The 24,969-nt window shown below is 51.0% G+C and overlaps 1 protein-coding gene across 1 annotated transcript; it reads right to left on the bottom strand.

Annotated features, from left to right (window-relative positions):
* Positions 1-785: 785 nt before the first annotated feature.
* sesn4 (sestrin 4) lies at positions 786-23,264 on the bottom strand. Its single transcript, XM_006632857.3, has 9 exons — positions 23,112-23,264; positions 9,915-10,115; positions 9,543-9,725; positions 8,446-8,664; positions 7,193-7,307; positions 6,427-6,551; positions 5,557-5,738; positions 4,557-4,701; positions 786-3,747 (listed from the first exon to the last, which is right to left on the bottom strand). The coding sequence occupies exons 1-9, from the start codon at positions 23,175-23,177 to the stop codon at positions 3,658-3,660; spliced, it is 1,326 nt and encodes a 441-aa protein (XP_006632920.2). The 5' UTR covers positions 23,178-23,264; the 3' UTR covers positions 786-3,657.
* Positions 23,265-24,969: the final 1,705 nt, after the last annotated feature.

Here is a 24,969-nt window from a genome sequence, read left to right as displayed (position 1 = left end):
TCTTGGGATAATAAGAATGTTAAAAAATAACAACAAGCAAGAGGAGACTGTTCGCCCCACCCAGCTTGCTAAGCAGTTAGGAGCGAAATGATCCCAGGGTGTCATCCAGCCATTTCCTCTAAGAATTCAGGGTATCTGTTTCAACAACTTGGGTGGGTGATTTGCTCCAGACTCCGACAATATAACCTTGGTCTTGGGAAGGCCCACCCCTGCCGATTTCGTTTTCCTGTCGAGGGCTTTACTTGTTTGCAAAGTGTTTTTTTTTCAAATCAAAGGTCATCTCTGAAAAGCTGTAGTTAAAAAGCAACTACCCCCCCCAACATCTTCAAGTACTCAAAACAATTAATTAAATAAAATTAAAATTAACAGCATGTCAATGAGTTTGTTCACAAACAGAAGCAGGTGCACTGAGTTCCACACAACCTGGGCTGCAGACGCCTGGAATCTCTGTTCCACGATACGGTTTTTTAAAAACAGTTAAGAAGCCCACTTGAACCTGCAGCTGTTCAGCATGTTAATACATTACCTAAGATACTCAATTCTAGCGAAAACCAACGTGAATATCTTGGCCCGTCCCGTGGCGTGAAATTACCTTTGACATTCAAGAACAAGAAGGCAGAATTTTCTCCTGAAGCTGAACGTTTCTTGTCCTAATCTGCAGGAGTTTGGGCTGCAGCTTTCAGGGCTCATCAAGCACCTGGAAGCCTCCCTGGGCACGTGCTGATGCGAGACACCATGGAAAAACAGAGTACACCAAAGGACAAAACACACGCACACCAGAGATCGAACATGTCAAACATATTTATCTTTATAGAAAAAATAAGTCTCTTTCTTGTTTCCAAAAACAATTTTTTTTGTTTCAGTTTTTATGTCCATACATTTACGCGGTAAATATTGAACAAGTAGGCTGTAGCCATGCACCCTCAGTCACCCTCGGGGTCTGCACTGTGCCGCTGCTCTGCTGAAGATGGGGGGGCGGAGCCATGTGAGTGATGGCTGAAGCTCACCATCTGATAGGTGGGGGAGGGGGGCGTGGCCCTCCAGTTTTTTTTTCCCCTCCAGTCTTTCGCGGTAGGGGAAGGGGGATTGGATTGTGCCATTGTGATGTCACTAAGCAGTCTCGGTGGCCAATGAAAATAATCCAGTGATGGTATCAAGTGCCCCCATCCGTTCTGCCCTGACCTCCCGGAACAGGGCCCGGAGTGTGAACAGCTTGTTTTAGGAGTCCTCAACGGTGATTGGGTGCACTTGGGCAGGAGTAACAGCTGCTGGAGCAGACTGGCAGAAATGTCTCTTTGATTCCACTGGCAAACAAACTACAGTCCCTGGCCAGCGTCCTCACTGCTGGAGATTCCAGTCCAAGGCCGAAACCACAGCTCTGACCTCCAGACGAAGAGGGCCGAGGAATGGAGCTGAACGGCAGCTCTTTAGTTCAGTCCGCCTGTAAAGCTGTGGCTGCTGGGCTTGAGAGTGTGGAGAGAACAGCTGAGAGAGCATGTGGGCTGGCCTCATTTGGTGCTCCCTGTGCCCCCACAGCCAGCAGCACAACGTTGGCAGCGGGCGTACAGTACAGTTGGCTTCGGATAGGGGCAGAGCTCCAGGCCACCCCGAAACAAAGGCACCTGTGCTTAACGCATGGGGGGGGAGCACAGACAGTCAAAATCCCAAGGATTCACGGATCATTCAGACCAAAGACATGTGCATTTGTTTTTCTTCTTTTGTTTTGTTTGAGATAAGAGATGCAAATTCTTTTTCAACAAAGGCGCCCGCAATGGGCCTTCCAAACCTACTGCCTCTGAAATATTCAGGGTAACAATACAGTGGGTGGAGTTTAGCAGCGAACTCAAAAACAAAATAAAACAAAAATAACGATAAACAAAAGTTGTTGTTTTTTTTCTTGGTGGGGACCAGAGATGTAATACCAAGTCGTACCATAACGCTTTTTTTTTTTTTTTTTTTAAACGCACCGGGGTTATCTGTAAGTAAACCATGGGAGTCACATCACTCCAGTCAAGGTCTGTAGCATTCCTGCCAAGACCAGTATGTCTGATCACACCGAGACAGAATGGGAGATGATTGTTTCACCTGCACTGTCACAGCAGCCTGGAAGCACTCAGGCTGAATGAGTAGGTCTCATGGCAAGAGGCTCATAATGGCTGTTATTGCCTTGTAGTGCTCCAGACGGCACCTCTCCCTCAGCCCTTCCTGGTTCTGTCTAAAGATCTGCTTTGCCAACAGCTTGCCCACAGTTGTCCAACCAACAGCCAATGAGCATGTCAGCATCAGGGAGTTCCCCGTTTGTCCAGAGAGACGGTCCTTCATTCGAGCTGCCTTCAGCAGCTGCAAATGTTTTGAGGTTTATATGAGCTACTCAAAACAAAATATTTTTCTTCACTTAAAATTAAGTTTCACAAACAGGAAATCTTTCATCCACTTTTCCTTTTTTTTTTTTAAAAAGATTCTTTGGGTGGTAGTGAAGTGTTACAGGTCAGTTGATTTTGTTTAAAACAGTAGATGTGAAGAGCACCAGAGAATGGCGCATGTCATAGTTGGGTAGGTGTGGGTTTTGTGCTACGATGCATTTAGAAATTTATATAGGATGTTGGGAGAAAAGCAAACTGCTTAAATACTTTTATGTTTTACTGTCAGGGCTTCTCATTTGCAAAAACAAAAGTTTTAGCTTTCTAACATCATAAGGAGCTTAATAGCTTATGTAAAAGTGTTCTATTTAGTGTTTTTGTTCGAGTAGGTCTTCCTTCTGCATGTTGCTAAAACCTAAAGCCCTGACCTTTGACCTTTCCACTTGTGTCTGTCTCATGGCCATTCAGATGGACCATTCTGTTTGTTGTTTGTTTTTTTTGGTGGGGGGAGGGGATGGTGCCGAGACAAAAAGAACAATTTGGGGAAAGAACAATCTCTGAATTTCTTCAGTTTGAAATGCTGCGTGAAATCTCCCAAGTTAAAAAAACAACCATTTAGATCCCGGTGATACGAGCAGTGATCAGTCACTGTACCGCACAGGTGGCGCGCCGCAACAACGCAACCGTAAAAAGTGGAAAAGAAAAAACAGAACAGCAAAACTAACCCCACTCTGTCACACGGTGTCCGGTGCACAATTCTCTGAGCCCCACTTCAGCTTCCATCACAGTCTAGAGATTTATAATAACAATAATAATTATAATAATAATTGCACATTACCTGTCACAGCATCACAGCTGTGGCAAAACAAAATAACAGCAAGAGAAAAAACAAACAAGGAAGCAATGCAAAGAGTCCCGTCAAACTAGACTTGAACAGGCTCCCTGTCCAGGACTAAAGAACGCGGTCTCCCATCAAGATACTGTTCTAACAGTTCTGTATTGCTGAATGCCTCACTCTTCCTCCTCCTCCACTGTTTTCACACTCACACTCTCCCTCTGCGCCCTCGCACTCTCGCGCAGTCCCATCATGCTCTGCTCCCACTCTCGCTCTCCTTCAAGTGCACTTCCCATCTCTTCCCCTGGGGGGGGGTTGGGAGTGGGTTGGGGGAGAGGGAGGGGAAGGTGCGTTTTTCTCTCGCTCTCTCCAACGTGCCCCCCCCCTCCCCATCATCTCTCACACACACGCACGCACGCACGCACTCACGCACACACAGACACGCGCGCACCCTCTCCCAGCCTAGGCGATCATGTACTGGGTGATGGCTCTCAAGGCGTACAGGAGCTCCGCCTGCAACCTGGCCTCCATTATCAGCAAGTTCACATGGACCTGGGGGAGATGACAAAAGCCACAGTGAGCTCTCGGGAGAACAAGGCCACCCTCTGTTCCCTCCCTCGGCACCCAGTTCCCTGACCGACACCAATCTTCACTTGTGACTCAATCAAATGAACTCTCTCCTCCCCCCCTCGCTCGTGATGTTTTGGGTGGTTTGTAACACCAGTGACACCACCTAGAGCAGTGGTTCTCAGTGCTGGTCCCGGTGACCCACACACAAACACCTGTTGGTTTCTGCTCCAGCCGAGCCCTCAGTGACACAATCAAGCCCTTCATTGACTTAATAATCAGATCCATTTGAGCCGCTTGCTCCCCGCTCTTCAGCGGCTGGGTTGGAGTTTTAACCTCTGTGTCTCGTAAGGGCAATGCAATCCCAAACCTGTGACTGGAAGCAAAATGCAAATATTCCAATGAAGCCACTTCTTAGCTCACTTGAGGGCTGAAGTACGTAATGAAGGCGGGAGGGAGTGAAAACCAGCAGGTGTCGGGGTCACCAGGACTGGGGGACCCCCGCTCGACTGTGACAAGAATTCTGGAAGTGAGTGTTGCCACATGATTGACAGTGTGCTGCAGGAGTTGTTTTTTGATTCCGGTTTTGAACGTGTATAACTACACTGCGCTGCACTTGAAACCACGCCCCCGTGTGGAGAGGAGACGCACAGCAGCTCTGGAGGGGGGGGGGGGGATCAGCCTCTCGCAGGCGTGCGGCGGGGCAGAAGAGGCGACGCTCCGGCAAGCGACGTCCAGGCGAGAGCAAAACCGGACCGGCGATGCTGGTCACGCGGCACTGAGGGTCGCCCTACCTTCTCTGCTGGTTTCAGTGGTTTCCAGGGCCGGGGGAAGAGCTGGCTTTTGGTTTTGTCAGGGTAGCACGTCACAGTCTTGATGTAGAGCTTCAGATTCCTCTCCAGCAGGTGATTCACCTCCCCGTAGTCATAGTCGTCGTACCTACCGGGAAATGGACGCACACAGGCGCGTGAATTAGCAGCAGAGCCCTGAGCCAACGGGGCTGTAGTGGGCCTACCCTCTCCCTGCAGTACCTTCCCTGGCCCCGTCTACAAAACACGTTTCCAGCCTGTCTGCTGCAGGTGTTTCGGTTAATGCGGTCCCCAGGGTCCTGGCAGCTGCTCCGCCAGGCAGGCAGACAGAACGCGACAGCCACCTGGGGGACTCAATTAAACGCTGCACCGCGGCGACAACTTTGACACTGATTGCAAACACTGGGGCCGCCCCGTGGGAGAAAAACAAAACGTTGGCGTTTTCAGTAAAGCAGGGAAAAAGGAAGAGGGGGGGGCCGGTTATGGCAGGGAGGAGGCTTATTGGTCCAGTGTCTTCAGGAGAATGGCTTTTGGCGCAACACTGGGGAGCTAAGAACATGTGGTCTGGTGGATATTTGCGGAGTGCGCTCAGAGATGATCAGCGATTCGGTTTGTTTAACTCAAATGAAAAGCACCCCAGCAGCACACAGCTGCGCATAGACACTGGGGCACCACAGGGACTCATCTCCCAAAAAACTCACTAGGGTCTCTCCTTCTCACTGCCCATCTCTCAGCCTGGCGGGGAGGCTTCGAAATACTTGCACTAAAATAGTGTCCAAAAAGACACACAGTAGAGCCACACAGACATATATGCATGTTTAAAAAAATCCCTTGAGTTGATGCCGATGCTGTATCTAGACTTGACGCTGCAAGGGCGAGCACAGAGGAGCGCAGGTTCAAATCCGAGAGCTGCCGGGTCAGTAAGACTCGGTCAAGGGGTCCGTCAGAGCCGCCGAGGTGTCAAGGTCAAGGGTGTCAAGGGTACCTGATTCCGAACATCCAGTGGATGTAGTTCCAGATGGCTCTCTTGACCTCCGACCCCTGGCCGCCGGACAGCACGCTGTTGGGCAGGCTGGTGACAGTGCGGAAGCGGTCGTCCAGCAGGTGGCCGATGTCCGAGTACAGCCGGTTCACCAGCGAGAAACCGTGATCCTCCCAGGAATAGTCCTGTTGCCAAAACAAAAAGAATTGAGACACGGAGGTGACCTTTCCTCTCCGAGATGCTTGCCGGAACGGCACCTCGTGCTCAGTTTCGCTCCATGACTGCACCGTGTTGTAATGTTGCTACCACTGCTACCTTTATCACCTGCTTTAATAATAATAATAATAATAATAATAATGTTTCTTTATTAGCCCTGTACAATTTCTTGTATTAGGAATTCGTCTTTTCGCATACCCAAGCTTTTCTCCATGGAGACACAGACACACAGACAGGGAGAGAAGCTTGGGGTCAGAGTGCAGGGTCTGCCATTGTACGGCGCCCCTGGAGCAGTTGGGGTTGAGGGCCTTGCTCAGGGGCCCAACGGAGTAGGATTCCTCTGCCGGCCGCGGGATTTGAACCGGCAACCTTCCAGTCACAGGTGACACAGGTGCAGATCCTGAGCCACAGAGCCACCGCTCCGCCCCATTACTCAACTATGATAATACCAAACAGACCAGGTACGTGCTTATAAAGGCAATCAGCACACAGCCTCTTCTAAATACCTGTTTTGGCCACCCGTTTGGCCACTACTGTGAAGCAGTAATGCAAAGGACATTCAAACTGAGGGCTGACACAGCTCCGATGCCCATTTCTGCGGGGCTCAGGGGTGGCTGATGTCAAACCAAATGCTTTCGCAAAACAGGGGATCCTCACCTGCACCCTGAACACCTGGAAGTGGTCCTCCTCTCTGCGGTCGAAATCCTGATATCCAAACTCGGGGTCCGAGACAAAGCGTGAAGGGTCTGCGCAGCACGGCGCCTCCTCCTCTTCCTCCAGCTCTGCAGACACACAGGCAGGCACTGAGTGCGCGGTACACACGCACGCACGCACACACACACACACACACCACCTCCCTGCTCCATAGAGCTTTGTGCAGCAGCTGTGAAAATGCAAGCTACTTCAATCTATCCCCAGATCAACTCCCACTTCAATTCTTGAACTGTGCTCTGGATTAAGGCTGCCCCTATACCTACTTTTATTAATCTGTAATTTGCACCTCTTATTCTTGTACCAAATCTTTCAGGAATGGGGGAGCTACTTTCAGCCGCTCTGGAGAGACAGCAGGGGCCCAAGAGCACAGCTCACTTTGTACCCTCAGTCAGCTGCAGTCTGCACTGCAAAATCTATCGGCAGCCATGTGTATTGCTATCATTGGCATGCCACAGGCCAAGAATTAAAAAGGATTAATATGAGGAATAATTCACATGGCCTTACTCCACTATAATTATTTTTACAAATGCTCTGCTGCCCGTCGAAGAAACTCATAAATCTATCTGCCAAAACATGCCTGTTCGTGGTGGAACGTGAGCGCTAAAGTCATGATCTTAGCATCAGCACCTTTCCCGCTGGTGGGAGATGAGGGCCGCGGAGTGATCTCACCTGCAGGGTGGGGGTAAGGGCCGGGTTGGCTGTTGCTTACCTGTGTACAGGAGGGGCTGTGCATTAATCCGCCTCTCGCCGCGTCTCTCCTTCTCCTCCTGGACCCACTGGATTCGCTCCTGCAGACAGCCCCCCTCGCAGCTGGAGTCCAGCGACTGACAACGGGGACAGGCTGCAGTTAGAGGCCCCGCCCTACAGGAGTCGCTAGCCCACTCCCCTTCGGAAGCCACGCCTTTTTTAAAGAAGTCTGACCGATGCCACTTCCCAAAGCGAAAATACGACACTTGCTTCTGATGAAATCGGGGTGATTGTTGCCACAAGCAAGCTTGCCGCAGAACTCACCACGTCCCTAACATTCCTATATCCGCCTCTTAAACCTCTGGTCCATATTTGCGCCCAGAGGGCTGCTGATTATTCCTGCTGCCATCCAAAGTCACCATCCACACCTGGCAGCGGGACTTTTTCAAGTCCAGCCATTCTAGCAGACTGTAATTACAAGTTCAGACGCAACCCATGTCTAACTAATAAAGGAGATCGACAATGTAGAGCCTGCTGCGTGCCGTCCCACTCAACAGGCTCAAGGACTGCAGGACCGGGATGGATTTGGAAAATGTCACGCGACACCAGGCTGAGCTTCACGGCGTGATCCTCTGTGGATCGCATTACATCGCGCTGTTCTGCATGGACTTGAGGTGCCTCTGCTCAAAGCAACTGGCTGGTCGCTTGGGCTGCGTCTGACTTGGCCCCGTGGTTTCCGCCATAGTGCGTCAGAACAGGCTGTTTTGGCTCCGGTGCAGTGGTCCGGACTGCACAGCTGGGCTTCTGGACGTCCCAAGTGCAGAACCGGCTGAGGGACAGGTACTCACCAGGGGCTCTCAGCAGTGTTATTAATACAGCTATAATGCTACATACCCTGGTACTCTCAAGATGCAACCACACTGCTTAAAGGACAGCTGCTCGGGAGCAGGAACTGGCTAGAGCTTGGATACGAGTCTTCTATGGAATCTGAAAGGTAGGGTCTGCTGAATGCACACTCTATACTCCCAAACGCGTCTTTAATTTTCCAGCCTGCCTACATTTCAGCACAAGATCAGGATGAACGCGTTTGGCTTATCGAGAACCCCTTATATGCAGAGGTTCCCCTACCCCACAGATCTCCTTCATTGCTGGGAGTGTGCTTTCCTCTGCTCTTTTGCGTCACGTCTTGTGAAAACCGACCCCGGGGAAGTGCCGACTGGTACTGCCTTTTTTTTTGGCGGAGGTGCCGGCGTTGCCAGGCGACGGCACACTCACCCTGCGGCGGGCGGAGCGCAGCCCCTCGGGGGGGGCGGCCGCGTTGCCGTTGGCCGCGTCGCAGAAGCAGTAGCTGGCCAGGCCGGGGGGCTCGGGGGTGTCCTGCTCCAGGCCCGCCCCGAAGACGAAGCTGGCCAGCGCGTGGCAGTGCGCCAGCAGGACCACGGCCTGCACCAGCTCCGCCAGGGACCAGCACTGCTCGGCGATCTTCAGCAGCGCCTGCGGGAGAGGGACAGCTTCAGGCATGAACCCCTTTCTCTTCATCCCCAGTCCCACAGCGTCAGGCCAAGCCTGGCCTCCGAGGTGTTCTAGAACCTTCTAGAAAAGGCCCTGGGACCTGCAGCTTCTAGAACAGCCCCAGAGACCCAGAGCTTCTATAACAGCCCCAGAGACCCAGAGCTTCTAGAACAGCCTAGAAGAGACATGGGTCTTCTAGAATGGCCTAGAAGAGACATGGGGGCTTCTAGAACAACCTCTGAGACCCAGAGCTTCTAGAACGGCCTAGAAGAGACAGAGACCCAGAGCTTCTAGAATGGCCTAGAAGAGACATGGGGCTTCTAGAACGGCCTTGAAGAGACATGGAGCTTGTTGAAGAGCCTCGTAGACCCGGAACTTCTTGAACGGCCTAGAAGAGACATGGGGCTTCTAGAATGGCCCAGAAGAGACATGGGGCTTCTAGAACAGCCTCAGACCCTCCATTTAAAATCTTGGCTTTTTCCTCTGCATTATTAATATCTCTCAGGCCTCATCACATCGTCATGCCAATGACTCACTCAGGGAACGGTACAGATACAGGTATGTGCTTCCTATCGTAGGGCCGCAACAGCACAGACTAGGGGAGGTTAGAAATGAGTTCAGTTCGTGACCAAAACGGCCGTGTCTGGAAGAACGCTGGAGGGGACGCACACATGAGGAGTATTTCTCACAGGGCCCCGAATTACAGCAGCGTTGCAGGGGGCTCTATAGTCCCAGTCCGTTCAGAATTCCCTCGAGCCAGGCCAGGACTCGGACCTCTACAACATTCCCTCTCCCATGACGGGAGACCCTGCGGACCTGCGCTGCCCTTTCGCTCTTTTCCCCTATCCGGGCCGCCGTACCTCGATGTGCTGCCGCGCGGTGAGCCAGGGCCGGTGCGCCAGCACCTTGTTGAGCTGGTCCAGGCTGCGCAGCCGCGGGGGGGCGGAGTCCAGGCCCTGCAGCCACAAGGGGTCCCCGCCCACCCGCAGGAAGTGGGCGGAGTGAAGAGACACCAGGTAGCGACAGTGGTGCCGGGCAGCAGCCTGCGTGGGGACGACGCAGAGAGACAGACGGGGACACAGGCAGATGGGAACGGTTACTACAGCAGGGTCAGCAACCACACTTCCAAACTCAGCACAATATTAATGCAAGGCACCACTACTCGCTACGCATTCTTGTTTGCGTTATGCTATACCCCAGTAAACTTCAGAGGCCTGCTGCATGTGGCTCACCATGATGGCAATGTAGTGGCGGTAGTGCAGAGGCAGGGGGCCGTCCATGTGCAAGATGTAGTGCTGTGTGCGCAGGAAGCTCTCCAGGTACTGCGGGTGGTAGCCCATCTGTTGTGTGATTGAGTCCAGGCGCCCCCTGCTGGCCAGGGCCTTCACACACAGCAGCTGGGACCGCTCCTTCTCTGAGCTCATCTTCACCACCTGGCCAGGAGGACACACAGACAGCACCAATCAGCCCCCGCTATCACTGATATAAATAAGCACAGCTGACATTGGAGCTCTGCCTGGCATATGCAAATGAACTCTGTGTTCACACTGTATTCAAATGAGTTAGCCCTGGACTCTTTAAACAAGTCGTAGAGCGCTGCAGTATCTATTCACTTTTTTTCGGTAAAGGACAAAACGCTGGAAATAAAACTACTTTCCAGCAGAAAATAGGACCACACATCACTTTGCAAATCAACATTCTTCTCTGTGCTCTACAAATCTGGCTAAGTTACAGAAGACTGATGCTGACCTCCTCTTTAAGAGGACAGCCTCATACACACCCAACACTAGAAAAGTTTTTTTTTCTTTTCCTGTGTTTTCTTACACCCATGACAATAACTCAAAAGATTTTAAATGGGTTAAAAAACAACCCTTATTAAAAGCCACAATACAAGCCTGGGCATCTCCACCTGGTGATAAGACTTTTAGAAAATCTACAGGGAACACTCTCAAATAAAACACAATGACAGCACAAACAAATCTCCTCAAAAGGTTTTATGAAAACAATAATTACAAGACACACACATTCCTTGTTCCTTGGTTCAACAAGCTTTTCACAAGATGAAAGCCTGGTTTTAGTTACTGTTCCTTATTCTTCATATTCTGTTCTTCCTACTGCAGGTCTGAGCTCAGTAATAAATATGTTGACAAGCGTCTCAATCTGTGTACTTAGATCAGTGTAGTGCATTTTACTCCCAATGTAATCCCCTCCCTTAAAAAAAGGTGGTTTAGGAGCTTTTTGTGGGATAGTTTGGAGAGCTACCCAAGTGCAGAATACAGGAATGCAAAGACTGTCTGAGCCGAGCCCCCATCTTCCATCTTTGCATATTCAGTATTGGTCACTGAGTATATACAAAGTGGTTCTGGAGAGCCTCTGTCCTGCAGCTCACTGAAGTTCACACCATGCCTTTTCATTTTCATTTCACCCCGGGCTCTTAATGACTTTATCCGAATCGGCGGTTCGTTTCATCGGTCTGTTTGATCACTGGTTCTGGATCTTTACTCCCTGAGGCTACCCATAAACCCCCGCAGATCCTCCAGCACTGCCTTCAACAGTCACTACGACTGGACCTGGAGAACCTGACCAGTTCGTACTAATTAAGCAAATGGATGCTCTTAATTAAGGCAGGCGGGGCCCAGGAGGACAGGACGAGGCTGCAGCTGCAGGGTTGTGTGTGTGTGTGTGTAGTCCTGGCTGGTAGTGTGGCGGAACCATTGCCAGAGTCTAACTGGGAAGTCTGCGAAGATTCCCACCGTCTCTAAGCTTGCGTTCCGCGCGAGGTACAACGCGCGCGCCCAATTTCCCACTGCAGCGTTCCTGTCGAAGCACCAGTAACACAAACCCCGTCTAAAACCTGCCCGTCGCTCCCGATGACGTCGTGCTGTCAGAACCCGCTGCCCGGCGTCGTGGGGCGCACATGGGAAGGGAACAGCCCCTGTGGATGCTGGGAGCCATCATGCTTGCCAATTCACTTCCAGAAACTTTCCTCTAGAACCCCAGCTTTTCGCAGTGAATCCCGCCCGAAACCAGCCAACTGAAACACCCGCACCCGCTGCCTAAAGCCACTGTTTTATCAATACCAGAAATAAGGCCCCCTTTTCCCCACCTCCACCAAAAACGGCTGGAGCCGATTTCCCTCGCGCCCCGTGAATGAGCAGGCCAAGCCCCGCTCCCCTTCGAAACACAGGAGCCACGACCCAGTCATCACCCCCCCTCGGGGTCTAAATTTTCAAACAGGACCGACGGAGAGCTGGATGATCAGGGCCCTGGCAGCTGTCGGAGCCGTCTGAAGGAGGAGGACGAGATCGCCCTGGATGAAGTGGCAGAAACGCCCCCTACCTCTCCCCCCAGCGCAGTACAGCAGACGACTGGGGGGATTAGAGAAAGGTTTAGGTTTGAGTAAGGCGACCTCCCTCTCTCTCTCTCTCTTTCCCCCCGACAGCTCTTGCGTGAGGAAGCAAACTGGCCACAGCTGCTTCCTGGGAGAGTGACAGACACCCAGGGATTAAAGGGGAACACGCAACGCTGCTTTTATATTTCGGAGTACGAAAGAATCGGCGTTCTCTCTAACCCCGAAAAAAAAAACAGCATCTGAATCGCAAACGATGAGTGCATTTTAAACCACCATGAAAGGACGATGTACACTGTAATGTTTAAAACCTCCAATTTACATCACAAAATAGAAGACATTTCCAGGTACACGCAACGCCAATTGCCTTCATTGCCTGCAATTCAGAACAAGTTAACAAAACTTCAGGTAAGGTAATGTGGCACTACTATATTTTAAACAGCTCTTTAAGTCCAACAGAAATAGTGCTCTTGACTTCCGAGATGTTTATTTTCGACAAATACTGCTTGCTTGTTGACTCTGCATGCTGATCACTTTGGAATATTTCTGCTGTGAAATATCTGCTGCACAACCTGTACTCATTCACTCGTACATCACCCTCCGGAGGGAGGGGGTGAGAGTGTAATAGGGTCCTGAGAGTCGGGGTGTAAATCAGAGTGCCGGAGAGAGGGGTGGGCGTGGGGAGGGGGGCATGGTCTAGGTTTGCCAGCTCTGCTGGAGTTGTCCTGGCTGGGGCTCAAGAACAGTCATGCTGCTGGACTCCGGGCCCAGCGGCTCCCCCTTGCTGGGCTGCAGTCGAGCAGGCGGGTGACCAGCCAGGAGATGCCCCTTCTGTCCCCCCTGCCGGCCACGGGCTCCCGGGGCCCCGAGAGGGGTGTTACCGGCCCCTCACCGCGAACGGTAGGCAGGCAGCCGTGGCGAGCTTCACCTGCGACGGAGGATCGCACACGCAGCGCTCTTCCGCCTGGCCTGCTCCCTCTCCGCGGGCATTTGTGCGCCCGTGCCAATGCCGGCTCCATTTCGCCCGCGGGTGGGAGGGCGCTCGTGCTGCAGGTGAGGGCAGTCCGAGCCGCTGCAGCTGCGAAAACCAGCCCGGCCGCTCGCACCCGACACCAGGAGGCCACCACAGCCACCGCGGGCACCGCCCCCCCCCGCTGCGCCCTGCCATGGCAGACGATCTTTGACCCGCAGCGGGTGGGCTGTCTGGGAAACATGTGGTGCCACCCACGCCGGGCGGTCGACTTCCTGCCACCTGCCCGCCCCCCCCCCCCCGTCTGCGTGGCCCCCCCAGCTGGCGCGGCGCGGCGGGCGCCCCGTTCGAACGGCCCCGCGCTGCGAGCTCGTTGGCGACTGGGCGCGAGCAGGAGGCCCGGCTTCTCTTCTGCGGAACGAGCCTCTCTTTCATCTTTCCTAGCGAGCAAGATGAACGGGAGGAAACCTATCCTGCACACAGAGAGGAAGAGGGAGGGGAGGTGCTCTTTTCTATTTAAAGAAGAGTTTGGTTTAAAGAAGAGAGGCGTTTCTGCAAATTCAGCTGCTCATTTAGCTCGGACACCCGACTGCGAGCACCTCCAGCCGGAAACGGGATCCTGATATCAGTGCCCCTGTCACATGCTTCGTTGCCAGTCAAGCGTTCCTAAAGAACAAGCCCCCAAAAAAGTAAGATTTCGCCCCCGCCGCCGCGCGCTGGGGCAGGAGAGCCTGCTCTCACCCCTGGTGCCTGCTTCGGTCACTCCTGCTGCCTCTCTGATCTCGCTGGGGGAATGAAGGGAAATTAAACTATTTTGTGTGTGTGTGCATGCAGGGGGGTGGAAGACAGGCAGGCAGCAGGTTTGTCCAGTGTAGCGCGAGCACGGGTTTGAGTGGGCTGATCCACTTTTGTCTCTCAAGGAAAACAGCCGCAGAATCTGGCGGATATTTATAGTCCGATGCACATGTGTCTTGTCACTTTATCTGCCCGCTGCCACATCGCTGTCATTCCCTCTGCCCCCCGCTGCCACTACCAACTGGAAACCTGAGAGGGAGGACAGCCGGGCCAAGCCTGTCTCGCACACACACACACACTACCGGTGTAAAGCTGTCAAAACTCGACATGGGAAAGGCACGCACTCACGGTGATGCGGCTGTCAAGAGGACCGGGTCTGCAGAAACACGCACTTCTTTACACAAAGGGTGGCGGGAGTATGGAACGAGCTACCCAGCCGTGCTGTCAAAGCAGAAAGAAGTGTCTGGATAAGATCCTGGGATCAGAAAATTACATACTTCCAACCACACTTCAGGAGATAAGTGGCCCCTCTTGTTTCTAACTTTTATGTTCTTTTGCAACCCAATAAAAAGGTGGGAATTGTTTTAAAACTTCTCTCAACATTTTGCAGTCTGAAATCCACTGCTCTGCAAGATCAGGAAGCACTTGAACTCAGATGATTACATCACTGAGGGCCCTGCTCAGGAGCTGGAGCACACACCCTGTGGGTCAGGGTCTCGGTCGTCTCTAGACTGTTTGTTTTGTTTGTGCCGGGATGGGTGAACGACCCTAGAACAGTCAGTGAGCTGTTCAGGGGCGCCATGAACAGCTGTTGCCTGAAGCATCTTCAGGCCTGCCAACCCTGGCTCCAAGCTGAATCGCCCTCAAACTGCTATGTGGAAAAATGGGGAGAAATTAATATCTTAATACACAATTAGGAGCTTTTGGAACAAAACACCTGACCATTATGACCCCCCTCCCCCCTTAACAATACCTCAGAACATGTGTCATGTCTCAAAGCTTCAAAGCTGTGGTCTGAGTAGTACAACACACTGGCAGTACAACAGCAGCTATGGTCACTGCCTCCTCTGCAGCAGACACAGGAAGAAGATCATGTCTAGCTAAACAGCGTCTCTCCAGAGCACAGCTGTGCCGTCTAAGCACAGCCCTGGCGTTCCACCACAGCTCTGCCAGGCACAACCCTGGCCTTCCACCACAGACCTGGCGTTCCACCAGAGACCTGCCCGGCCCAGCACTGACGTTCCCCCGGAGCCCTGGCATTCCAGCGCAGCCCTGGCGTTCCACCACATGCTCTGCCAGGCACAACCCTGGCCTTCCACCACAGACCTGGCATTCCACCACAGCCAGTGGCCTTTTCATTTTCAGTGGCCAAGGATCAGGAGGATGGTTCTGTTTAAGACCGGTTTCCTGTGCAGCAGGAAAACCACAGCAGGGACAAGCTCATGAGGCAGGACAGCCGGGTGCACCTGTGGTCCATGACGCAATGCCAGTTCCGCCAAGACCATACATTAAAGATTGGTACACAAACAGCAAGCAGGGACTCTGTACAGGAACACTGGTACTTTCTGGGCATGGTTGAAGACACACACCCTCAGAGGAGAAAGAAAAAGTAAAAGAACCCAGAATGCTTTCTTTTTGAGGCAGAAGAGCTGCTACGTTCCAGAAACCTCCCTGCCAACGTAACTGGCTATTTTACATTCCTCCCAGAATAAAATATCCACAGCTTCATACATAGTAAAGAACTGCAAAGAGACACACAAGCCATCACCCTCCTCACCCCCCTGCCTCTCAGAATCGAAGCAAGCAGGCTACAGGACAAGGCCAGAAAGAACCACCTGAGAGAATAGTATGTGGGGAAATATATACCGATCTGTATTTCTTACAATGCATCCATCTTTTTGAATTTTCAAACCAACAATCGGCGCCAGATGCACTCTGCTGCCCCACAGCGAACAACGCAGCAGTTCTTTTTGATTTTGCCTTTAAAAGATGTAAATCCTCCATTCCTGATCGCAAAAACACTCTGTGTGTGCATGATCTGGTGACAGCCTGTCAGAAGCCCCACGGGCTAAAGGCCTTTTTTTAATCGCAAACTAAAAACAAGGAGAAAAATGAAAACAGGTTTTCAAGACGGGGTGAAATGAGTTATTGTTCCTCGAGGGGAAAAGGTCAATAAAACCTTCCTCCAGCCGCATCACAGGAACTTATTTTTCCTTTTTTTAAAAATAACTTCTAGGCCCTCTGCCCCTGCAGACATCTGAGAGAGAGATCTGGGGACTCTGGTTATCGTGACAGAGCTAGGGGTGGTCGGAGGTCATCGTCTAGTGCTTCTCAGCCGCCTCTTAATACCAAGCCTGTTCATCTCCCCAGCTCTGCCTCTAATTAACCTGCCTCTTTCCAACACAAACGCCTTATTAAAACAACCTCGTTTATCCTGCTCACAAGCAGCTGGTTATGTCTGTTGTGTTTTCTCGCTCTCAGGAAAAATTGAGTGTGGAGTGTGGAGCTCAACAAGAGATTAGGGGACCTGCCTGCTGAAGACACACCCTCCCCATGCACAAATCCTACAGGGCATTAAAGTAGAGCACTAACCTTGTGATGCCCCACAGTAAAGGTTAAATGTTAAAGGTTAAAGGTCATTATGGGAAAAAGACATGGTAACACTATTGGTTTACCATGATAAGCTTTTATGGGGGTTCAGACCAGTTAGGGAGAAGTTACTGCCAAATCATTGGAAAAAAGAACATTTTATTCAGTCGCACAATTTGTCAGCACAGGGGATGATAGGGTTGGGAACCTAAATTTATTCTGCACACTTACATTCACTTACAAAGAGCATCATTCAGTATGTCACAACTCTGTGCAAAAGCCTGAAGAAAAGGCTTTCTTTTTTAAGAAGCTTTTGAGAAGAGCTTGTATACAGGAGAAAACCTCCATTCTTTAATACAGTGGTCCACCTCTAGGTTAGGTTCCATGTGCAAAGACAGCCTCGCTGAGAAAAGAACTTTACACCAAGAGTTGCAGGGGTCTGGAACAAGCCCCCTGGTGTCTAAGCCATTTCAATTGCAACTGAACAACTGAGTGGGCTAGAAGGGCTGAGCGCCCTACAGACTCACTGTTCACTGCGTCTTAATGGCGCAGGTTTAAACATTTTTGTCTTGCCTTTAGTTATTAAAAGTAGGTTTGACTTCAGGACACCTATACGTTCAGGGCTTTAGCCACCTACACCCTTCTGAAACCCCCTTTTCACCAGTTTAGCAGCAACAGCGTTTGACCTTAAGGGAACGACACTCCGAGTCTCCCACACTGACAAGAGACTGAGCTGTTGGTGGCTGCAATGCCAGGGGTCTGACCTGTACAACATCAGCAGACACGCTGACCGCTGGGCTGTTTTTTTCCTCATTGAAGCGGCCTTTTTCTTTTCAAGCACGAACAGACTGGAGCTGCACCCTGAATCTAATTTGAGAACAGCAAAAGCCCTTGCTGCATGTTTACACCAACATCATTTGCCACTTTAGGCTTGTGCACACAACTGTTTTTAAAACTTGACAAACCAACCACACCCCCTCTCTCTTCCCCCAACAGTGAAGTGGTTGTTTTCCTGTTACAACAGGGAGGGGGGGGTCAGGTGGGGTCAACGCTTCACCGCGGACGTGTCACCACGAACGTGCGTCGCCTCGCACTCTCACATGCCCGGGCACATCGGGCGAACGCCATGCAGCTGAGCCCCGACAGCACTCATGACACGGCTCCCCCGGCTGCCAGGAAATGACATCGCAGCCTGCAAACCTGCTGCACCCGCCAACCTGAGAGTGAGTCTCGACTAGCTTCTGCAACGGTTTCCGTTCCCATGACTGAAAGGCTGTTTTCTGCAAGGCGGGGAGAGAGTGCAGTCGGAGAGCCGAGAGCACAGGTTAGCAGGCTCAGCAGGGACACAGGGGGATGAGCAACTCCGAACTCATCCCTTACTCCTGCAGGACATCGGAGGACAAGGCTACCAGAAGCATTTTTGAAGACTGTCTCTGTAAGAGTTAGCAATGGGTTTTTCTTATTTTGCTTTGTGAATGATTTTTTTTTTTATGGCATATTGTTACCTTCCAATCAATAGCCTTTGGCACCTGGCATCTTCTGTTCTACTCATCCGTGCATCCACAATCCAACACCTAGCTCACGAAAGCCGGCCCTTATCTCCCCTGAACGATGCTTCGGACACTGCTCAGTCATTTGTCGTTTGATGGCCATCTCAAACTGGCTTTGGCTGCCTCCGTCTTCGAGGAAACCCCATCAACACATAAAAAGAAAAGAGGCCGGGGTGTCTCTGAACACAGTGGCACAACGAGACTGGCGGCTCAGGTACAGGCAATCGCGAAGGCGGGTCCCCCCCCCTCTCCACAAGCGCCAGCGAGAAGGGAAATGAAGGGGATACGTCCGCCCCAGAATGCTGGTTCTGGGAAATGTCAGTTCCCCCCGATGAATGGGGAGCGCAGCACTGAGCTCTCTGAAAGCCCGACGCGGACCTAGGCCGATGACGCTATCCAGTGATTTTCCACTCCAGTCCCCCCCTCCCTGCTGTATCACCCTCTCCTGAACCCGAGCCCGAAACAGCAGGACAGGGGAACGAGTTACAGATGTTGCGCAAGGTGCGAGGGCAGAGCTCAGCTCCACACGAGCTCACCCACCGATACAACTGTTAGCCTCTGCTCTCTCTCTCTCTCCAACACACGGCCCTTTTCACTGTTGTGTTACTTTCTCTCACATGAAGCCCCCAGGATAGGGTCCTGCTGTGCTACCTTGAACTGTGCCTCCACAATAAAGTCGGTGCATATAACCGGTACAAGCCAGTCATTTTCCGATTCTTAAAAAAGAAATTTCCACTGAAATGAAATCAATTTTTACAGAGAATCCTCAATCAGAAAGTAGCCCTCTGCCTGTATGTTGTTCCCCCCCGACTTCCTCTGCAAGCAGACCCTTTCATCAAATACCTCTTTCACAACAAACCTCTTGTGGAAATATTATGACCGCAAGCTGTCTGCAGAACCCAAGAACAAGGGTACTGTAGAAAAAAATGACTCATTTCCACAGCATGCTGTACAGTAATCAGGTGCACCTCAGCAATTTAATGTGGAAATAAATAACAGGATCCTGAGCCCATTCAGAGATTCAATATCTGAGCTGAAGATTGGAAGGGCAGCGTCTACAGAGTGAAGCACTTAGTCAAACAAACAGGCCGAGTCCTCCTTGGCAGCCAAGCGCCGCTACGTGCAAACCCACAAAATACAAAGCCACAAAAACAATTTCCCTTCCCCGCCAAGGGCGAATTTCAAAGCACGCAGACTTTGGGGTGAAACGCCCCCCCACCCCCCACCAGGGGGACCCTCTCGATGAAAACACAGTCGCCGAGCTAGGAAACTTTTTTTCACTCTCAATAATGAGACGCGGAGAGGGCAGGCGGCGGAGCGGGCGTCTTCAAAAGGGAGAACGCAGAGGGCGGTCGCCCGCAGTTCGAAAATTTCGTTTTAAGACGCAGAAAGAAGGCTAGTGCCGACGCGGAGCTGGACCGGCACGAGACGGTTTTCCTCTCTGCCTGCCCGGCCGGCGGCGTCGGACTTCAGGGAAGCGTTGCTCAACAGACGTTTTCCCTCGCTCAGGGTCGGGGTTCGAGGGGATGGGGGATGAAGAGCTGAGGACACAGAGGGGAAGCCCTGGGCAGTCTCAGTGGGACGGCCGATCTGCTGCCTTTCCCAGCTCGCAACCAGACTCGGGGCCCTTTCCCCATACGCACTGCGGCACCCCGCCATGAGAGCAGAGCAGCCCTGCCAGCGTGCACGACAAGGTGCTGCAAACCACCAAGACCGAGCTGCACGACGCCACCTCCTCCTCCTCCATTACGCCGGGGTTTACGTTTTGCAGCAGCGCAGGCAGCAAACAGGTACTGCCTGGGGAAGCACAGCAGCGCCCAGACGGCCGGGCGGACAGGTGCCAGGGCTCGGCCCTCCCTGCAGCCTCACGAGAAACAGGCCAGTCCTGTGAGCTGCCATTAGCCGTGCAAAACCTGACATCCTTTTGTTTTTCAGGCTGTTGGAGAACTGGTCTCCTGGCACTGGGATTCCACTCCTGGGGGGTCACTTCCAAGCACGCCGCTGCTCGGCCTTCCTCGCCGGCGTTGCAGGGGAACAACAGCGCTCGGCTGGACTTCGGGGAGCCCAGAGTGTACGGACGCGCTCCGTCTTCTCCGGGCGGCGGGGTGCAATTAACCCCACAGGGAAGGGAAACGCTGACGTGGCCCTGCCTGCCCCTTCAGCGACCCGTCCGGGAGCTTCCACTGGAGAAGCTCGGTCCCAAATTCTTCTTTTTTTTTGGGCGGGGGTGCAGAAGAGAGGGCAACCGCACTGCCAAGACGCTGGGGACTTGTGGTGTTCACGGTGCACCCCCTCACCCATCTACCGACAGGTTTCCAAATGTTCCAGCTTTTCTGGGCCTCCCTGAGTGCAGCAGCAGCAGGGGAATTCAGTTCAACTTCCCATGCGAAGCTCGTGTCAGCTGATAAAGATTTCATTTTAGCACTTGTTATTTTTATAGCTTTTTTTGGTGCGTGCACGCGCGCGTGCGTGCGGTAGGGGGGGCCAAGTGTGTGCGTGCGGACTAGGAGAAGGGGGGCAGGGAGTGGACGAGAGAATGAGAGGCGCTCTGCTCTCAAGGAAGGGAGGGAGGAGAGTCCTCCCTGGTGCACAGAACTGGACTGTGGCACCCTCACAGCTCACAGACGAACAGCACCCACTGGCCGGCGAGAAGCAGGTCTGCACGGATCGGTCTGGACAAGGACACTCCTGCAAGAGCACTCCTGTGTACTGCCTGCTCGGTCCCCCCAAGTCCCAGTGCCGGGAAAAGAAAAACTATAAAAATATTGTGCTGCTCCGTCCACCTTTCTCTGCTGCTCAGTCTGAAATTCCTATGCAAGCGTTAGTTATCTCCCCCGCCACAGAGACACCATTCTGAGGAGGGCAGAGCTGGCCGAGATGACATCACTCCTCTGCCCTTTCAAAAACTGCAATAAAAGAACTTCTGGGAATGAAATTCATTTTCCTCCATCGCTCGGACGTGCAAAACCGCCTGCACCTCAGAAAAAGACTGCCGATGGCGTAACGCCAAATGAAAGAAGGAGAGATGTGAAAGAAAAAAAGATTTTTTTCATCCACGAGTGTCATTAAAAGAATGTTTGCCCCAACGCTGCCGATGAATGGGGAGTTTTACAGATCAAGGACCACAGGAATCAAAACTTTAATGCCAAGTTACTGTACTTTATTACAGCGCAGTCCGAGGACAAAAATGTAAAAGATCAGAGGAGCTCACTCACACCACCCTCGCCAACAGCTTTCTCAGCCACTGCAGGACAGGGAAGAAGGAGACCAAAAAAGAAATGAAAAATTGATGAATAATATGAACAAGGGAATTTAGGAAAACAGGAAAGCGGTCGAGAAGCTCAGCACAAGAAGCTCGTAGATAGAAAGGGGAATGTTAAATTAAAACACTCGCGTTTGTAAAAAAAAAGGTCTGATCACGTTAATTAGGGGGGAAAAAACACCCAGTAATGAAATTCCTCTATTGTTCTCCCAATCTGAAAAATCGCAGTAAACAAGTTCGAGCGCCAGGAGCGCCCCCCGTCGGTGATCTACCGCACTGCACCCAGGAGTGGAGAAAAACAACTTTGATTGGCAGCATCCAGCATCACAGCACAAAGACGGCGAGGGATCCTTATCCAGTTTGCCCTAAAAACATCCACGACCACGGAGAGAGGAAAGGCAAGTGACAGCTCCCCATCTCTCGGGAGGACACAACGGGCAACCAAGCACGGCACAGATGCACAACTCCAGCCCCGGACTGCTGCAACCACGACCTTTCCACTCATTTCGCATCACAACACCAACACCACCACCACCACCTTACTTCAACGACCACCACAAGCGACAAAATAAAAAAAAACAAACTCACACGAGTCACAAAACGGTAACCTTGAGGGACAATCAAGTCTGCCCGCGACTCTTACACGCGAACCCCCAGGAATCACGACCCGACTGTCCATGTTCATAGGACCCAGTGGAGACATACTGTAGGAGCCGTCCCTCCTCCGGAGCTGCTGTAGTCAGGGGGGACTGGAAAGTCCAGGGATGTTTCACAAGATACAAGGCACGAAAGACATTAGTTTCTTGTGCATCGGTAGGAATACGACTGGAAATCCGTCTCTTACATTTGCAACAAAAGCGTTAAGCAGAAAAAACAACAACAACAACACATCCCATACTGGTCTGAATGCTTGTACATAACTGGCAGAGTCTTCCGTCTCTAGCAGCACTACGCACGGTCTTATTGCAAACGATCGGACTCATTAAGATCCGCTCTCAGCCTAAAACAGCTGATGGATCTGTTCTTGTCTCCTCCGTTTCAAACCGTTTCCTCAACGTTTCACATCTGAACCCCCAGTTACAGAATGTAGACCCCTCACACACTGCACGCACACAACTCCAGGAATGGATTCAACATCCTTCAAGAAAGTATTCCTTATACATTTATCATATAACTTTAAAATGCTTACTCGGTGGGGAGGGGGGGGGGGTAATTAATATTTCATAAGCTAATTACTAATTACAGTCTGGGGTTGGTCATGCATTGAAAAGTTTCCGAAGGCAAAGATAAACGGAGGAGGGACGTGTTTTTGTACTGTCCTGGCGAGGTATAACGTTATTTTGCATATCGAAATTCATTTTCTTGTGCTCTTTTTTTTTCCCCTCTGCTGCTGAGCTACCACCTTAACGTGTTTCTGTAGGCAAAACTGTAAATACGAGACGTATTTTATGGTCGATGATAAGGGTAAAAGGACGGCATGAGGTACAATAAACTCGCGTTAAGAAAAAAATACAAGAGACATGAGTGTCGGAACCCCCCAAAATTGTTAAAAGCCCCCACCCCCCCTTTCAAAAAGACTTAAGGACGGGCGCTACGCAACTGTCACCTCTTCGTCAAGAAGTTATTAAAAATGCGAATCGCTCTCCTGCTGTAAGAGGATGCATATAGCCAGCAATCGCATTTTATTTTATTTTTTAAGAAGTAAAACACCTCGGAACCCGAATTAAAAAAAACAACAGCAGCGGCAACAACAGCACCAACTGATTTCGGTCCATCGAATGAATGAAAGCGACAAGACTGGCCAACTTTTCCCTGCACAACTTGTTTTTCTAAAAGCCGAGGATGAATATGAGGTCCGCTCGTTACCAGTCACCTCTCTCGCTTTTATTGTGCAGAACTGGGGCGACACGGTACCTGGTTCTGGACTCGCTGGCACTGGTTTCCTATGGGGTAGTCCATTTTCTTCGTACAGATGATCATTTTCTTGTTCAGTGCATTGATAGAGGGGGGGGGGGTGGGAGTCTGGTCTGGTCCGCTCTCTCTGATGTTCACCAGCTAACAAAGAAGAGATCGACAAGCCTGGGCATAAAAAAAAAAAGACCCGAGAGTGACAGGTCCGCGGCGGGCTCAGCCAATCCGGGGAGGGCGGGGGCGGGACAGGAGGCCGGGGCTCAGGTGGGAGGGAGGGCAGCCAATCAGAGCTCAGTTACGGAAGTGTTTAGGCCCGAGCCCGTGACTCCCGGCCAGAGCCAATCAGAGAGAGCGCCTGGTGGAAAATTACCTGTCAATTTCCGAGCTCCGCCCCCACCCTCTACTGCCGCAGAAGGCTCAGGCGCAGTGTGTGGAGACAGAAATGAGACCCCCCCTCTGCGAGCACGGAGAGGGCGGGGGGATTGATTAAAAAAAAAAACTGGTGCTTTTTGAAAAGCTGCGCTGCGTTTTTTTTTTTTTTGGACGATCCGAATGGTGTTGCTGTGTCTGTGCAGAGAGATGTTATTGTAGCGGGTCTTAAGATGGCAGATACCCTCGAAACCGTTTGCTGAAGGATTCGTGTTTTATGATGATACGTGGTTATTTGTTAACACAACACAAGGGGGTATTATTACACACAACAGTTTGGTGATTCAGAAGTCTTCCAAGAAGCTGTCGTAACTTGATTCGTTCGGATTTTACAATGGCAAAGCCTCTGAAACTGAAAAAAAACAAACTATTTTATCATTTTGCATGACACTTGATAAGTAAATATTGGAAAAATAATGCCAAACAAGAATTGTTTGATCCGCAGCATGAATTAAACTCCTTAACATTTTAAAATGTTAAATTTGCACAGAGCAAAAAAACCCCATAAATGATCATTGATTGACCATTGATAAAAATATATGCATATTTCTGCAAATAATTCGAACATAAATGCTAGTCTTCTGCATGAGCATATGTGTCTGGCCCTTCTGGCATGATGTCCACCTTGGAACTGCCTAGTGATGTGTTGCACGCATATTGCTCATTTTAATGTGACAGGGCCCCAGATGAACAAGCACATACTGACAGAGAGAGGAGCAGAGGAGCTCAGTTCAGGACAGAGGCTGATGGTGGTGATGGGTGGTGAATTAGGATGCTATTTAAGATGAGCTTTGCCTGAAAACCCATTCGGCTACCCTGTCTTCCAAACGGCAATTGTTATGTGCCGACAAACTCCAGTGGAAAATTACAAGGCAAGAAAAGAGACAGCAAGAGGAAAAGGGGCCTGGTAGTTAACCCTTTCCTTTCTAGGCCTGGGAGAAAAAAAAAATCTTCATGCAATTTCTCTCTTCTTTTCCCCCCAAACGGATTGGATTTCAAGTTACTTTAAGACACATTCAGTTTAAACGCTTTTTTGTTGTTGAGACACATAGCTAGTCTCTTCGTTTAAGAAGCCTGTGCAGTGTGATGTCAACCTTTGCATAGGTAGCTACCTTATAAACTATAAACACAAAACCTACTGCCATTAAAAGCCTTTTTTACCCAGAGGTGTCACAATTGTAATGTAAAAAAAGGGGAGAAATGCCCCTTTTGTCCTTTTATATTATTTAAGGATCATCACAGTTTTGAAAACAAAACATGACATAAAAGGCAACTAGTTCTTAAGTTGACAGCTTTATAGACTGATGAAGACTCTGGATTTATTCATGCATTTCATTCTATCTGCAAACCAATAAAACCTAGAAGAACTCGCTAAAGGAGGGCTCGCGCTCCACCACACTCTGCCTGCTGTGCTCTAACAGGTGTACAGAGA

Source organism: Lepisosteus oculatus, chromosome 8, assembly GCF_040954835.1.
Source record: "Lepisosteus oculatus isolate fLepOcu1 chromosome 8, fLepOcu1.hap2, whole genome shotgun sequence".
Taxonomy (NCBI): Eukaryota; Metazoa; Chordata; class Actinopteri; order Semionotiformes; family Lepisosteidae; genus Lepisosteus; species Lepisosteus oculatus.
Note: the sequence above shows the minus strand (reverse complement) of the source record. Positions and strands in the feature narration are given on the sequence as shown.

Coding starts and splice junctions, on each gene's coding strand:
- sesn4 (XM_006632857.3), bottom strand. CDS start 23,177: ATGATCATCTGTACGAAGAAAATGGACTACCCCATAGGAAACCAGTGC. Junction 5,739..6,426: donor TCCAGGTGTTCAGGGTGCAG/GTGAGGATCCCC, acceptor TTTTGGCAACAG/GACTATTCCTGGGAGGATCA. Junction 3,748..4,556: donor CACTGAAACCAGCAGAGAAG/GTAGGGCGACCC, acceptor CATCTCCCCCAG/GTCCATGTGAACTTGCTGAT.